The 13,156-nt window shown below is 56.5% G+C and overlaps 4 protein-coding genes across 4 annotated transcripts; 1 reads left to right on the top strand and 3 right to left on the bottom strand.

Moving 5' to 3' along the window:
• Positions 1–581: 581 nt before the first annotated feature.
• Positions 582–2,758, bottom strand: J7T55_007156 (uncharacterized protein; the record flags this gene model as incomplete). Its single annotated transcript, XM_053133857.1, has 2 exons — positions 582–2,435; positions 2,498–2,758. The coding sequence occupies 2 exons, from the start codon at positions 2,756–2,758 to the stop codon at positions 582–584; spliced, it is 2,115 nt and encodes a 704-aa protein (XP_052988201.1).
• A 2,541-nt stretch (positions 2,759–5,299) lies between these two features.
• Positions 5,300–6,382, bottom strand: J7T55_007155 (uncharacterized protein; the record flags this gene model as incomplete). Its single annotated transcript, XM_053133856.1, has 1 exon — positions 5,300–6,382. One exon carries the CDS (start codon positions 6,380–6,382, stop codon positions 5,300–5,302), a length of 1,083 nt encoding a protein of 360 aa, XP_052988200.1.
• Positions 6,383–7,351: 969 nt separating this feature from the next.
• Positions 7,352–8,994, top strand: J7T55_007154 (cation efflux family protein family; the record flags this gene model as incomplete). The annotated part of the gene is made up of 2 exons (XM_053133854.1): positions 7,352–7,720; positions 7,795–8,994. The coding sequence occupies 2 exons, from the start codon at positions 7,352–7,354 to the stop codon at positions 8,992–8,994; spliced, it is 1,569 nt and encodes a 522-aa protein (XP_052988199.1).
• Positions 8,995–9,550: 556 nt separating this feature from the next.
• Positions 9,551–12,437, bottom strand: J7T55_007153 (uncharacterized protein; the record flags this gene model as incomplete). The annotated part of the gene is made up of 3 exons (XM_053133853.1): positions 9,551–9,984; positions 10,048–12,063; positions 12,119–12,437. The coding sequence occupies 3 exons, from the start codon at positions 12,435–12,437 to the stop codon at positions 9,551–9,553; spliced, it is 2,769 nt and encodes a 922-aa protein (XP_052988198.1).
• Between the last annotated feature and the right edge of the window lie 719 nt (positions 12,438–13,156).

The following is a 13,156-nucleotide window of genomic DNA, read 5'->3' as shown; positions in this document are numbered from 1 at the left end:
GTTTGGGGATGTTGGTGTTGATTTGTGTGTGTCGTTTTTTACTTAGCCACAGGAAGCAGCCGAAGGCTGCATCCCTCCAAGGCCTACTTATGGGTGTAGGCCCAACTGACCAATCTGCCCACTACAAATGCTGATGCTACTTTTCCCGCACTGGGAGAACAGCTTGATTTATATATCTATCAACAGGAGTGCGTTGCACGTGACTTCTTTAGTTCGATTAAAAAGAGCCGGTGGATTCATTCGGACAAACGATCGATTTCTAAATATTGAATGGCCTCTGACTTAAGAATCCACAATTCATCCATTCACGGAGCAAAGAGAGGGAAGCCGACTAGAGTATGTATCTTCAAAACGTGAAATTCATTATCGTCTACTAGGATTGTGCTGAAAAGACAATCCTTTTTCTCTCTTTGAGATACTACTACAGTACATCCAGGCTGAAGGACGATATTACCGCTCGTGTAGCGACCTGCGAATATGAGGTGTCAAAACCCGAAGAGACCCGTGCCAAACTCCTGTAACCACTTTTATGCGATCGCCAATCCTGCATTTCCCAATTGCCCATGCCGTGATCGAAGAATTTAGTCGACCTCCTCCATGGCGCTGTCGCCAGTCTCAGCGGCAGGCGTAGAGTCAGATGCGGTAGGAGCATCGGCGGCGGCCTCAGGCTCCTCATCCAGGTTCAGACCCAGAGACACCAGCTTGTGGATACGCTCGGCGAAGCCGGCGGGCTCATCAATGGTGAAGCCAGAGACAAGCAGGGAGGTCTCGAACAGCAGCTGGACGATGGACTTGACGGTCTTGTCGTTCTCACCATCGGCCTCGACCTTCTTCTTGAGCTCCTTGACGATCGGGCTCTTAGGAGAGATCTCGAAGGTCTTCTTGGAAGACATGTAGCTGGACATGGAGGTGTCACGGAGGGCCTGAGCCTTCATGATACGCTCCATGTTGGCAGACCAGCCGAACTGACCAGTGCGGATGGCGCAAGGAGAGCCAACAAGCTTGTGGGAGACGACGACCTTCTCGACCTTGTCGCCGAGCACGTTCTTGAGAGCCTTGGTCAGGTCCTCGTACTCCTTCTCCTCCTCCTCACGCTGCTTCTTCTCCTCCTCGGTCTCCTCGAGCTCGAAGTCCTTGGTAATGTCAACCAGCTTCTTGCCCTCGAACTCCTTCAGCTGGGTCATGGCGTACTCGTCGATAGGGTCAACCAGGAACAGGACCTCGAAGTCCTTCGCCTTGAGAGCGTCAAGGAAGGGAGACTTGGCAACAGCGGCGAGAGACTCGCCGGTGATGTAGTACATGTTCTTCTGGTGCTCAGGCATGCGAGTGACGTAGTCGGCCAGAGAGGTCTGCTCATCACCAGACTTGGTGGAGTTGAAGCGCAGAAGCTTGGCCAGGATCTGGCGGTTCTGGGAGTCCTCGTGGATACCGAGCTTCAGGTTCTTGGAGAAGGCAGTGTAGAACTTGTCGAACTGCTCCTTGTCCTCAGCGATCTCCTGGAAGAGCTCGAGGGCCTTCTTGACAATGTTCTTCTTAATGACCTTCATGATCTTATTCTGCTGGAGGGTCTCACGAGACAGGTTGAGGGGCAGATCCTCAGAGTCGACAACACCCTTGACGAAGCTGAGCCACTCGGGAATGAGCTCGGTGGCATCGTCAGTGATGAAGACACGACGGACGTAGAGCTTGATGTTGTTCTTGGTCTTCTTGGTCTCAAAGAGATCGAAGGGAGCGCGCTTGGGCACGAAGAGGATGGCGCGGAACTCAAGCTGACCCTCGACAGAGAAGTGCTTGACGGCCAGGTGGTCCTCCCAGTCGTTGGACAGCGACTTGTAGAAGGCAGCGTACTCCTCCTGGGTGATGTCGGTAGGGTTGCGAGTCCAGATGGGCTTCTGCTTGTTCAGCTCCTCCTCCTCGATCTTGGTCTCCTTGATCTTCTTGGTCTTAGGCTTCTTCTCCTTGTCCTCCTCCTCGTCGTCAACCTCCTCGATCTTGGGCTTCTTGTCATCACCCTCCTCGGTGGTCTCGGTGGCCTCCTCATCAGGGACCTCCTTCTCCTCCTCCTTGGTGACGTGGAGGTAGATGGGGTAGGAGATGAACTCGGAGTGCTTCTTGATGACCTCCTTGATCTTGGACTCGTTGAGGTAGTCAACCTGCTCATCCTTCAGGTGGAGGATGATCTTGGTACCACGGCCAAGCTGCTCGCCCTCAGTGTCGGTGGAGATGGTGAAGGTACCACCGGCGCTGGACTCCCAGACGTACTGCTCGTCATCGTTGTTCTTGGACACAACAGTGACGCGGTCTGCCACGAGGTAGGCAGAGTAGAAACCAACACCGAACTGACCAATCATGGAGATATCGGCACCTGCGGTCAGGGCCTCCATGAACTGCTTTGTGCCGGAGCGGGCAATTGTGCCGAGGTTGTTGACGAGGTCCTGCTCGCAGGTTAGTACACTGTGATTACAACACGATTTCAGGTTGGAGAGTTGGTACTTACAGCCTTGGTCATGCCGATACCAGTGTCGCGGATGGTCAGGGTCTTGTTCTCCTTGTCGGGGATGATGTCGACACGGAGGTCCTTGCCCGAGTCCAGCTTGCTGGGGTCGGACAAGGCCTCGTATCGAATCTTGTCAAGAGCATCTGATGCGTTGGAGACAAGTTCTCGCAGGAAGATCTCCTTGTTTGAGTAGACGGTGTTGATGATCAGCGAGAGCAGCTGAGAAATCTCAGCCTGGAACTCGAAGGTTTCGCCAGACATCTTGGAGGTTTCGTAACGTCGTCAATTACTGAAGGATCAACAGTCAGCAAAGTTGAAATTTGTTGTTGCGAGTCAAACAAAGCAGCTCTGCGCATTGCAATGCGGTGCGGCAGTGTGGATAGAGCGATGATGAGGGCGGGTGTTTGGTGGAGGTCACTGTGGAAACAAGCAGTGCAAACGGAAGCCTTGTTTGCTAGCAAGCGCTTTGCTTCCTGCAATTGAGCGTCGCCACAGATGAATTCAAGCAGAAAGATGCAGCGCGGGTGTGTTTCCAGTCCAGAACCTTGCGCCGCAATCTCAAGCTTGAAACCATCTGCACCAGACTAGAAGCTGGAGAGAGCTCGCTCAGGCGCAGGGCAGGCTGAGGCGGGGGGGGGGGGGGGGGGAAGGTGAAGCTGATTCATGTGGTGGTGGGGCCTGGGTTTAGGTCTGCTTACCTTTGGGTATCACTGAAAGCGAAGGGGAAAGAAAACTTTGTGGAATCGAATCTTGCGATGCGATGTCTGAGAGGGAAGGGAGAATGGGGATTTCTGCAGTTGATGAAGATGGGAAGTGGTGAGAATTTGTGAGGTTGGGAAGAAAGAGGTTGGCGTTGCAGAGCAGCAGGCAGAGGGGAGCTCAAATACGTACATCGAGGCTTTGCCCATGGAAATTCTAAGAGTTTCTACGGCGCCTTTCCCGTTTTGATTGGCCCGACAGGGGTGGTGCAGACCCACTGGCTCTGGCTCTGGAGGGGGACCCTGCAAATGCAAAAATATCGATGGATCTTTCTCGCCGCAGCCGTCCAACCTGCACAGATCAGAAATCCGAAAGAGGGGCCAAGATCGGATCTGGAAGGAGGTCTATTCCTGATTCGAGATCTGCGGAAGCATCTGTCGGCGTCGTGGAAATATCTGGGGCGTGATGGACTCTGCTGGACACGTCCAGAAGCTACCCGTTTGCGTTCACGGCCCTGCTGTGCTCCAGCGGCAGCCTCACCTGCACTCACTGTAGCTATCTCGGGGTCAGGGGCCGCAATTCGGTCCGTGCCACCTTGCCTCTGCCTAGCAACCGCCCGCCTCGGAAAATGAGGCTGAAAGCTTCATCCGGCAGGCAGACCACATCCATCTACGGTATCTATCAGCCATCATTAAGTGCTGCCGTCGTTGTCGTCGTCGTCTCGTCTGCACTTCACCCTGTAGCCACAGCCACACACCGTCGCCGAAGTTCTTGCGTTTCATTCTGCAAGGCTCGTCTTTGGACCGTATGCGTGCCTAGTCAGACAGGCACTTAGACCCATCTGGGGAGTTGGGCAAAAGCTTACTTGCATGTACCACTAGGCTGATTCATAGGCAAATTCGCGCCACTTGATTTGTTGAATTTCCACAAGACTCAGCCAGAGAGCTGTTGCCTGTCGAGCCACAGAAATTTAATCTGCAGTGCTACCTCACACTGGGCTGTGATGTTGCTAGCTAGAATCTTACTATACTGCCCTGTGTTCACCTACTGCCCCGTGGGTTCGCAGATGCAAGTGTAACTCATAACATCCAATTGAGTTGTCAGAACTGACCCCCCCGAAGTACTGTGCTGCCTGCAAGGGCGAATGCCAACAGTAACCCCACAATTCAAATGCTACTAACCCCCAGCCCACTCAGCCTTGCTCTTTCAATTGCCTATCCAGAACATTCTATGTGGGCAGAAGTCAACACATGCTACCCACTTGCTCTGTGATAATCTCGTCATGAGCATGTGTGGCCGAAAGTGGAGTCCAACGGGTCCCGCGCAGGGTGTCCGGTTCCATTAGTTGGGCGGCGCTGGGACAAGAAAAATTGAGAAGACAACGCGCGGTCTTGGTTGTATAGTACTCGAATAAGAGTGTGATCAGGTATTTTATTGTTCATCTTTATAGCTTCCTGTGGACATGCCCATAGGCAATGAAACTCGCTAGGCTAGCCGAGATCATATTGCCTTGTCAAAGCCTGTGCTTTCTTCGCTACTCTTACTTTCCTGTCTATCGAAGGCACTACGCCCCAGCTCAGGACTGCCTCTGCTAGCCTTGCTCACGGATGCAGCATTCGCACGTGTTAACCATAGCTCACTGGGTCGCCTTCCTCCCTAGTATGAAGTCGTCGAGTCGCAGACCGAATCTCGTTCCCAACAGTCTTCAATCCTGTAATAACAGGTACCCCTTCGATGGCAACGTGTCGGTGACTGCTATGAAGCATGTGGCCTGCATCCCAGGTTCCATATCCTTTGGCGGAGATCAGTCTCTTCTGTGTTGTCTCACACTCAAATAGACATTCATCAACTTTCGTCGTGGGTCTTGTGACCTGCCGCGAGGAGAGCTTCTCATGGGGCGCCGGCCGGCCTGCAGGGATGACTTGCTGTCTCCGCGAGGCAGTTCGAGGGCCTGGTCGTTCTGACCACATGACTATCAGGCTTGAGGCATTGCCTGCAGTTGAAGGCATATCCCACGCCATTCTTTCTGGATTTGACGAGACCTGACAAGGTCAAGGCCTCTGCCGTAGTTGATAATAAAAAGGATTCCAATCCGCATGGCTTTCAGTCGCCACTTATCTTTGCGTGCCTGAAGTATTTCATGCCCACCCACGCGATAACCACCCAGACCCATGCCATCACACACGTCAGGATGATCAAGGCCGGATAGTAGCCTGTGATGGGCAGCGTCGGGTCGTCCTCCAGCTCGGGGGGCGCATACGGCGTCGTGCCGACGTCCCACGCCCAGCTCCAGATGCTGAAGCAAGAGCCCATGCCTATTACAAACACCACCCAGGTGACGACTAGGATCACCCATCCCCACCATTCCGTCTCCGAGTAGTCCCAGTCGTCATCAGTGGGCAGCAGAGGCGTAGATGCCAGCCCGGACAGACTCAGAGGCGACCTGGCCCGGCTGATCGTCCGCCGGCGCGGCAGCGAGCCAAAGTAGCCATCGGACCCGGAGCTCAGGCTCGCCAGCTCGGGGCCTTTCCTGCTGCCCGCGTTCCTCCCCATATGCAGCACGTCCTCGTCATCCGTCGTCGTGTAGCTCATCGTGGGGCTCGTGGGCGTGGGCTCGTCGACCTCGACCTTAGGCTTGGGCAGGGCCGCGGCAGCCCCGGACGCAGTGCTGTCGCGCAGCATGTTTGTCGCGGCAGCCACGGCCGGCGCGTTGCGGCTCGCGTACCCGTCCATCGAGGGCCGGGGCGTGATGTCCGAGATGCCGAGGCCGAAGGCGCCGCCTTCCTCTGTGGGTGTGCTCATGCTGTATGTCTCTGCCTGCTTGACGTCGATGCTTAGGCTGGCGCGGTGGGCCTCGCGCCGCTCGCGCTGGGCGCCGCGCCCGAGGAGGGCGACTTTTCGGAGGGACCCGCGGCGGCGCCTCGTCTTCTGCTGCTGCAGTGCGGTCGCGATGGAGGAGGGGGCCCGCGGTGTGGGCATGTAGATGGTGGAGGCCGGGGATCGGTTCTCCTTCTCGCGCTGGTGGGTTGGGTCGTCGAGCTCGTTGTGTTCGGAGGAGTGGGCGCGCATGAAGGAGAGTTTGGAGAGGAGGCCGCCGCCAGAGGACATGCGTCTGTGGCCGGGGCGGTTTGGATCTGTGGCACCAGCACCTTGGTGGGTGTCTTGGGTCGAAGGTAGCGGCTCCATGATGGATCGATCGGGAGCGGCACAGGCGATAGGCGATCCGCCCGAGCCAGGCAGACTGGCAGACTGCTTCACAGGCCACAGACCACAGGCGGGCTGATGTCAGATGTCAGATGTCAGATAAGATGAGGTCAAGAAAGAGAGAGAGAAGCTTCCGCCCCACATGTTTGGAATTGGAACATGTGAAATCCGAGCAGTGGTCAATTATGGCGGAGGAAGACGAAAATGCCTGGGGCATGTGCAGTTACAGTAGTCGGCAGCATGGTAATCTCGAGCGTATGATGGGGTGTGGCCTAGATGAAATCCGCAACCAGAGAAATCAGCGATCCAATGCGACTCTGTGTATCCGCACCTGTCCGCACCTAGTCTACCTACAGTAACAGTAGTCAGCTACTGTACCTAGCAGGTCCTAGCTACTGCAAATAGACTACACAGACTACTGAACTAAGACTAGAACCTTGAGTGCCTGCCGAGAGGACCTATCAGACCTGTCAGGACCCCTGACTTAGCGGCCCTTTTCCCCTGAACCCTTGCTCCTGGCCACCAGCAGCAGCGGAATTGAAGTCAATGCACCCAGGCCAGGGAGGCATCATCATGCCAGTGCGTGCCCGCTTCGCACTGCACGGGGGGCGGGCGCGATGGCCTCGACGTCGAGCCGTCCCTGTCTCGGTCAGGCCTCGTGGTCTCCTCATGAGACCTGTGAGGCTCTTTCCTGCGATACACGAATCTTCACCACTTCAATTGATGATTTCTTCAACACATCGTCATCAGCTCCCGTCACCGTCACCGGACAAGCATATCTGCAGATCGCCGCCCATAGTTGCAATGCGCTAGACTGAATCCAGCAGTTGGGCTGCTTCTTCCAAGGCCCACTATCCCCAGACCGATCGCGAGCGCGACCGCCATCAAAGAGATAGATCCTCCGTGTGCCTCCCCTCCTCTCTGTGCCGTCTTCCCGTCCGAGAAAGGCACATGGCGTCTGGCCTGCCGCCAGACTTCCCTCCACCATCCCCGACTCCTCCCCTTCTCGTCGAGCCGCCCCCTGAGGACGAAGTCGTCGACCTCGACCTCGCCCTCGACAGCGACTTCGACGTCGACCGCCCCGCTTCGCGTGCCAGCGCCACCAGCAGCATCGGCAATTGGAATGACATAGGCGGCTTGCTGCTCTCACCGAACAGCGCCTCCCTCCTCAGCCCCGACACGCCACGAAGCATCCGGCGCCCAGCCAGCAGCATGTCGACCGAATCAGCCCTCTCTGAGAATGGCCTCGTCCCAGCCGCCCCGGCCCCAGGGCCCTTCAACTTCCAGACTCAGTCCATGTCCACCTCGCCAGTGAGGTCGGTACGTTTGTCCCAACCCATGATACACCAAAGATGCGCAGAATGAGCTTGACTGACATTGACTATGACGACCAGAACATCGGTCAGCGCCGTGGCCACAGGTACAAACACTCCTCCATAAGCACCCAGCACCAGATCTTTCAGGAGCCACCACCGCGACCGCCGCCCGTCCTCCCCGCCTCCCTCCCCGTGCCGACGCTCAAGGAAGCATGGGGCTCGATGCATAAGGACCAGCGGGTCCGGCTGTACTGGAGTCTCTGCCACGCCTGCGTGGCCGGCTACGTTTTCTTCAGCGCGGGAGGGTCCTTAGCCATGACGGCGCTCTCGCACCTGGTCTTCTTCGATGTTGGGTCCGCCGCCATCTGCGTGTGCGTCGACGTGCTGGGCAACTTCGAGGTGTGGCGGCGCAGCTCCATCCGGCACCCCTTCGGCCTGCAGCGCGTCGAGGTGCTGGCCGGCTTCGCCATGAGCGTCTTCCTTGTCTTCGGCGGCTTCGACCTGCTGAGCCACAACTTCAAGCACGTCCTCGAGAGCGTGGGCTCGCACGCGCCGCACCACCCCCACGGCCACGGCCACGGTCATGGCGGGGACGAGGGCGCTGTTAGTGCCGGCGCGGTCGACGTGGCCACCCTCGCCGCCGTCCTGAGCACCCTTGTATCGGCGTACGGCCTCAAGAACCACGCTCGCATCCGCCGCGTCATGCGGCCCAGCTATTTCGCGTCCTTCCTGCCCGAGATCCTCGCCAACCCCTTCCACTCCCTCACGCTCTTCTTCAGCTTCCTCATGCTGATGCTGCCCCTGCTGCCGATGGGGTCCTTCGCCTGGCTCGACAAGCTCATCTGCGTCGCCATCGCCGTGTCCATGTTCGTGCTCGGCATGCGCCTCGCGGTGGCCCAGGGCCTGATGCTGCTCATGTCGTACAGCGGGCGGCAGCACAAATCCTCCATCAGCACCTCATCCTCAGCGGTGGCGGCGACATTCGGCGTCAGCGGCGCCAAGCATGGCGGCAACAGCGACGCCGACGATGTGGTGCGCGAGATCGAGTCGGAGCCCAACGTGTCGCGCGTCGACGAGGCCCAGTTCTGGCAGGTCCACTACGGCCTGTGCATGGCCACGCTCAAGCTGTGCGTCGCCCGCGGCTGCGACGACGCCGCCCTGAGCCTGCTGCGCCAGCGCGTCGGCCGCATCGTACAGAACAGGCTGGGCGAGGGGTACGGCAAGGGAGGGGCGCTCAGGTGGGAGGTTACGTTACAAACGAGTACCGATGCGACCTGAGGGGAACGGTCTTTCTTTCTCCTCTTCTTTTTTTGGTAGATCGGGTAGATGTATACAAGATCTGATTATGAATCAAAATCGTTCGCCATAGACCAATTTCACACTGAATGAAGACCACGGTAACGAAATGTATTTGCGAGTGCGACTTTGGAAGCGAGGAGTATGTAGACTATTTCATGCGTGACACAATAAAATAAGGCGAGGAGGATAGTCCTTGTATGTTCTATACGTAAACCAGCAAGCCTAAACGACCACGCCACACGACCTTGAGGTTGAATATCTTTCTTTGCTCGCAGCTTTAATTGTATACATATGTGTAAGTAATAAGCTGGGTGGGAGGGGATCTCAAAACAATCCAATCAATGAACGACGACCGGCCACACAGAAACTCCTGCCTGCAACACCCCACTGCTGTGATGAGATGTATATATATCATAAGTCATGGCACCCAACGAAACCAACACCAGGCGCTCCTCTTCCGGGGCGGACCAGGCAGGCCTGCTCAGGATTGAATATGTGATCAATCAATCAATCAATCAGCCACTCACTCACTACTTCAGAACAGGCCCCACCGCCCGCCCTTCTCCTTCCTCCCCTCGCGGTCCGCCTTGGCCGACCCCCTCGGGGCCTCGAGCTGGCGCAGGCTCTCCATCTTGTCGAGGACGAGCTCGAGCAGCTCCTTGCGGCGGATGACCTCGAGGTGGCGCTTGATCTTGGGGTCCTCCTTGGCGAAGCGCTCGATCTGGTCGTCGGACAGGTGGCGGCCGAGGCGCGCGTCGAGCTCGCGCGGGAAGTTGTAGTAGAACTCGGACAGCAGCTCGACGTTGAGGAACAGCACCGCCGTTTGCGCGAGCTTGGTCGCCGCCGCGTCCAGGAACACCTCCGGGCAGTAGTACTTGTTGTTCGGGTCCTTGCACTGCCGCGACTTGACCGCCAGCAGCCGCATGTTGATGATGTCTGCGCGGTCGCGCAGGAACACTGCCTCGCGGCCTGTACATAATGTGTCAGCTTGTATGAGTTTGCAGGACGAAATGTGGTGCGCAGTCGACTTACCCTTCTCCAGCAGCGCGGCGCTGAATCCGCCCGCGCCAATCCTCCCGTCGCCCTCAACGATGATATCTCCCTTCCGGCATTTGTCAACAAAACCCATCACCTCCTTCATCTTCCTCCGCCCGCCAACCGCCTTCTCCAGGTTCGTCAGGGCGCTCTGGCACGCGTCCAGCTCACCCTTGAGCACGCCTCCAACGTGCTCCCGGCCGACGTTCCACTCCCTGTCCTCGACGTCGATCTCGAACTTGTAAGGCTTAATACAGTTCTCCACCTGATCACTTGTGCTGTAAAATCTCTCGTTCAGGATGCTTGACGCGGCATTGGTGATTGCCTCACGCGCAAAGGGGTGGTTGGCGAATGTCGATTGTGCAATCAGCTGCTCGATGTGCTGCTGGATTGTCGTGGCCACCGCACTCGTAGCCAGACGACCCACTCCCAGCTTCGTCAGTGACGCAGTGGAGGCGTCGAGCTGGCGGTGCCAGTAGGGGTTGTTAGGATCGGCTTTGGGCAGATCTGCGAGGGAGTCGACCTCTGGAGGTGGTTGGGAAAGGTCGGTGATGGGCTTGTTCCAGTAGCGGAGAGCAAGCAGGTCTAGTACGCGCTGGTCGAGCTCCTTCTTCAATATCTCTTTCATTTGCGGACGGCCGAATTCCTCGGTGAACTGCTTGAAAGAGTGCTTGAAGGCATCGAGACTCTCGGCTAGGTACGACTCTGCCGACAGCGGTCGGTCATTGTACTGAACCTTGAACTCATAGGTGGCCTCTTCGAGCTCCTGTTTTATAGCGTCGTGTGTGCTTTGCAGGCTGGCAGACATGGTCTGCTCAAGGACGTGCATCAACTTCTTGCGCAGCGTCAGCGTGCCGACACTGAGGCCAGCGTCGGGTCCAAACTCTAAAGGATGTGATGAGAAGAAGGCATTTTCGTTCTTGGCAATAGTGGCAGTGAGATTGCTGCCCATCCCCTTGTTGAACAATGTCTTCACGCCAGGTGCTCGAGAGACGACCCCGACGTATCCAAGCCTGAGGGGATACTGCTTGTCTGACAATATGGACGCGCCCCTTATTGGGTCGACCAGGTCCATCTTAGTGACAACACCGATTGTCCTCTCGCCCCTTGGGTCTACCCTCCTGCTTGCCCTCAACGCTGTGGAGTTGGCCAAGTCAACATCTGCCGCAGATATTGCGAGAATCACATTTGGCGCTTGAATGTATTTGTCGCATAGTTCTGCAATCTTCGACTTGAGTTCCAGAGGCTGGTTTTGGCCGACGACCTGGATATAGCCCGGCAGGTCGATCAAAGACAGATCTGGCACACTGGGAGAGTAGATGCTCAGCCTGATGGGATCGTCGGAAACACATTCACTGTCCGGAACAGCCAGGTTGAGATCGGTCAGTGTCCTCTGCACGGAGGAGAAGTCGGATGTCTTCAGGCCTAGATCCGGGAACTCGCCGTACTCGGATTTTGACTCGGGGGTGTTGATCAAAGTGAGCTCGATCGGCCGTCTTGTGACCATGTTTGAGCCCTTGGGGAGGAACTCATGCCCCACGATAGCCTCCAAAACCGAACTCTTTCCTGAAGATTGCGACCCGATGACAACAATAGACGGCAGTGTGAGGGCGCTGGACTGGCCGACATTTGAGAGAATATTCCGGATCTCGATCATCTTCTTGGTGAGTACCATCATCTGGTCGTCGTTGGCGGCTTCTTCTCCATCCCGCTCGTCGTCCACAATCTGAGTCCACGCGCCTGCTGCCGCAGCACCAGTCATGACCTTTCCAGACCTGCTGTGTTTCGGCGGCTCGTCTCCTGGGTCTGGCCCTTTTCCACTGGTGCCTATGTCTTCCTGTAATCGAAGTACCTTCTGCATCCACTCTGGGAGCTCGACCGACTCTTTAGTGTTGTCCCATCCCCTTCCAATTTGGCCCGCTATGTCCTTCGCCCCACCGAAGAAATCTGAAGCGGTATCCATCGCGGTCGACTTCATGTTCCTGTACATCTCCGACGCCGAGTTGCTGACCTCTGCAACCAAGTTAGCACCCAGTCCCCAAGCCCTGGGACACATGACCATTCTTACGTATTGCCTGGTACTGCACCCACGCGACTCCGCCTATCATCAACCCTCCAAACATGGCGGGTATCCTGACGAACTTGACCAGCAGCCTGGGCAGGAACCTCGCGAAGGAGGCGTTGCGCACGATGACCGCATTGTGGAAGGCACTGCCCGGGGGCCACATGCGCTGTCTCGTCGCGTGGATGGCTGCATCGGCGCGTTGAAGGCCTCCGGTGGGGAGTCGGAAGCGGTGGTAGTGGCGGACGGCGGCTTCAGGGAGATTGGCGGCGGCGCGGCGCGTGGTAAGGGGCAGTATCCCCGCTGCCAGGAGCCGTCCACTCATGGTGGTGGCGGTTGAAGAGGACGCAGGTTGGTTGGAGATGGCATATAAAGCTGGAGGGCTCTGGAGGTCTGGGGAGGCTGGTCTACTTTGTCGTCTGGGGGGGAAACGAGCAGTGTTGTGTAGGAGTTGTAAAGTTGTTGCATGAAGAGAGCAGCTTGAAGTGCGGTCAGTCACAAAGTGGCGTGGAGCTACCCGTGTGGTTCATGCTGCACGCTGCACAGTGGGTAACTGTCGGCTGGAGGGGTTGACCACGCGGGTGAGCGGCGTTAGGGATATCATGCCTCAAAATACACATTTGTCACGGAGAATTAGCTCAGTGGCTAGAGCATAAGATTGCAATTTGCAAGTAATCTTGGGGTCCCGTGTTCGATCCACGGATTCTCCTCTTTTTGCTGTTGGTCTTGATCCTCTTTTGGCTGACTCCGCCTCTTACGGGATAGTCTATAGTCTTGCATGGACCCCAAATGTTCACGCATGACTTGCCCAGTACAGTGCATGGAACTCATTAATGGTATTCATTCCTGAAAGAGAGCCTTCCATAGCAGAATTTCTGATTGAGTGCTCTCCTATGGGTTATAAGATAACTTACAGGGAACCCTTCTGTAGGATAGTCTCTTATGGCATAACCTCTTATAGAATAACCTCCTATTGGGTAGTTTCTTACTGTATGACATTCTATGGGATAACCTCTTCCAGGATCAACTTTTGTAGGATTGTCA

The sequence above is a fragment of the Diaporthe amygdali genome (assembly GCF_026229845.1).
Source record: "Diaporthe amygdali strain CAA958 chromosome Unknown NODE_40_length_369474_cov_65_526704, whole genome shotgun sequence".
Classification (NCBI taxonomy): domain Eukaryota; kingdom Fungi; phylum Ascomycota; class Sordariomycetes; order Diaporthales; family Diaporthaceae; genus Diaporthe; species Diaporthe amygdali.
Note: the sequence above shows the minus strand (reverse complement) of the source record. Positions and strands in the feature narration are given on the sequence as shown.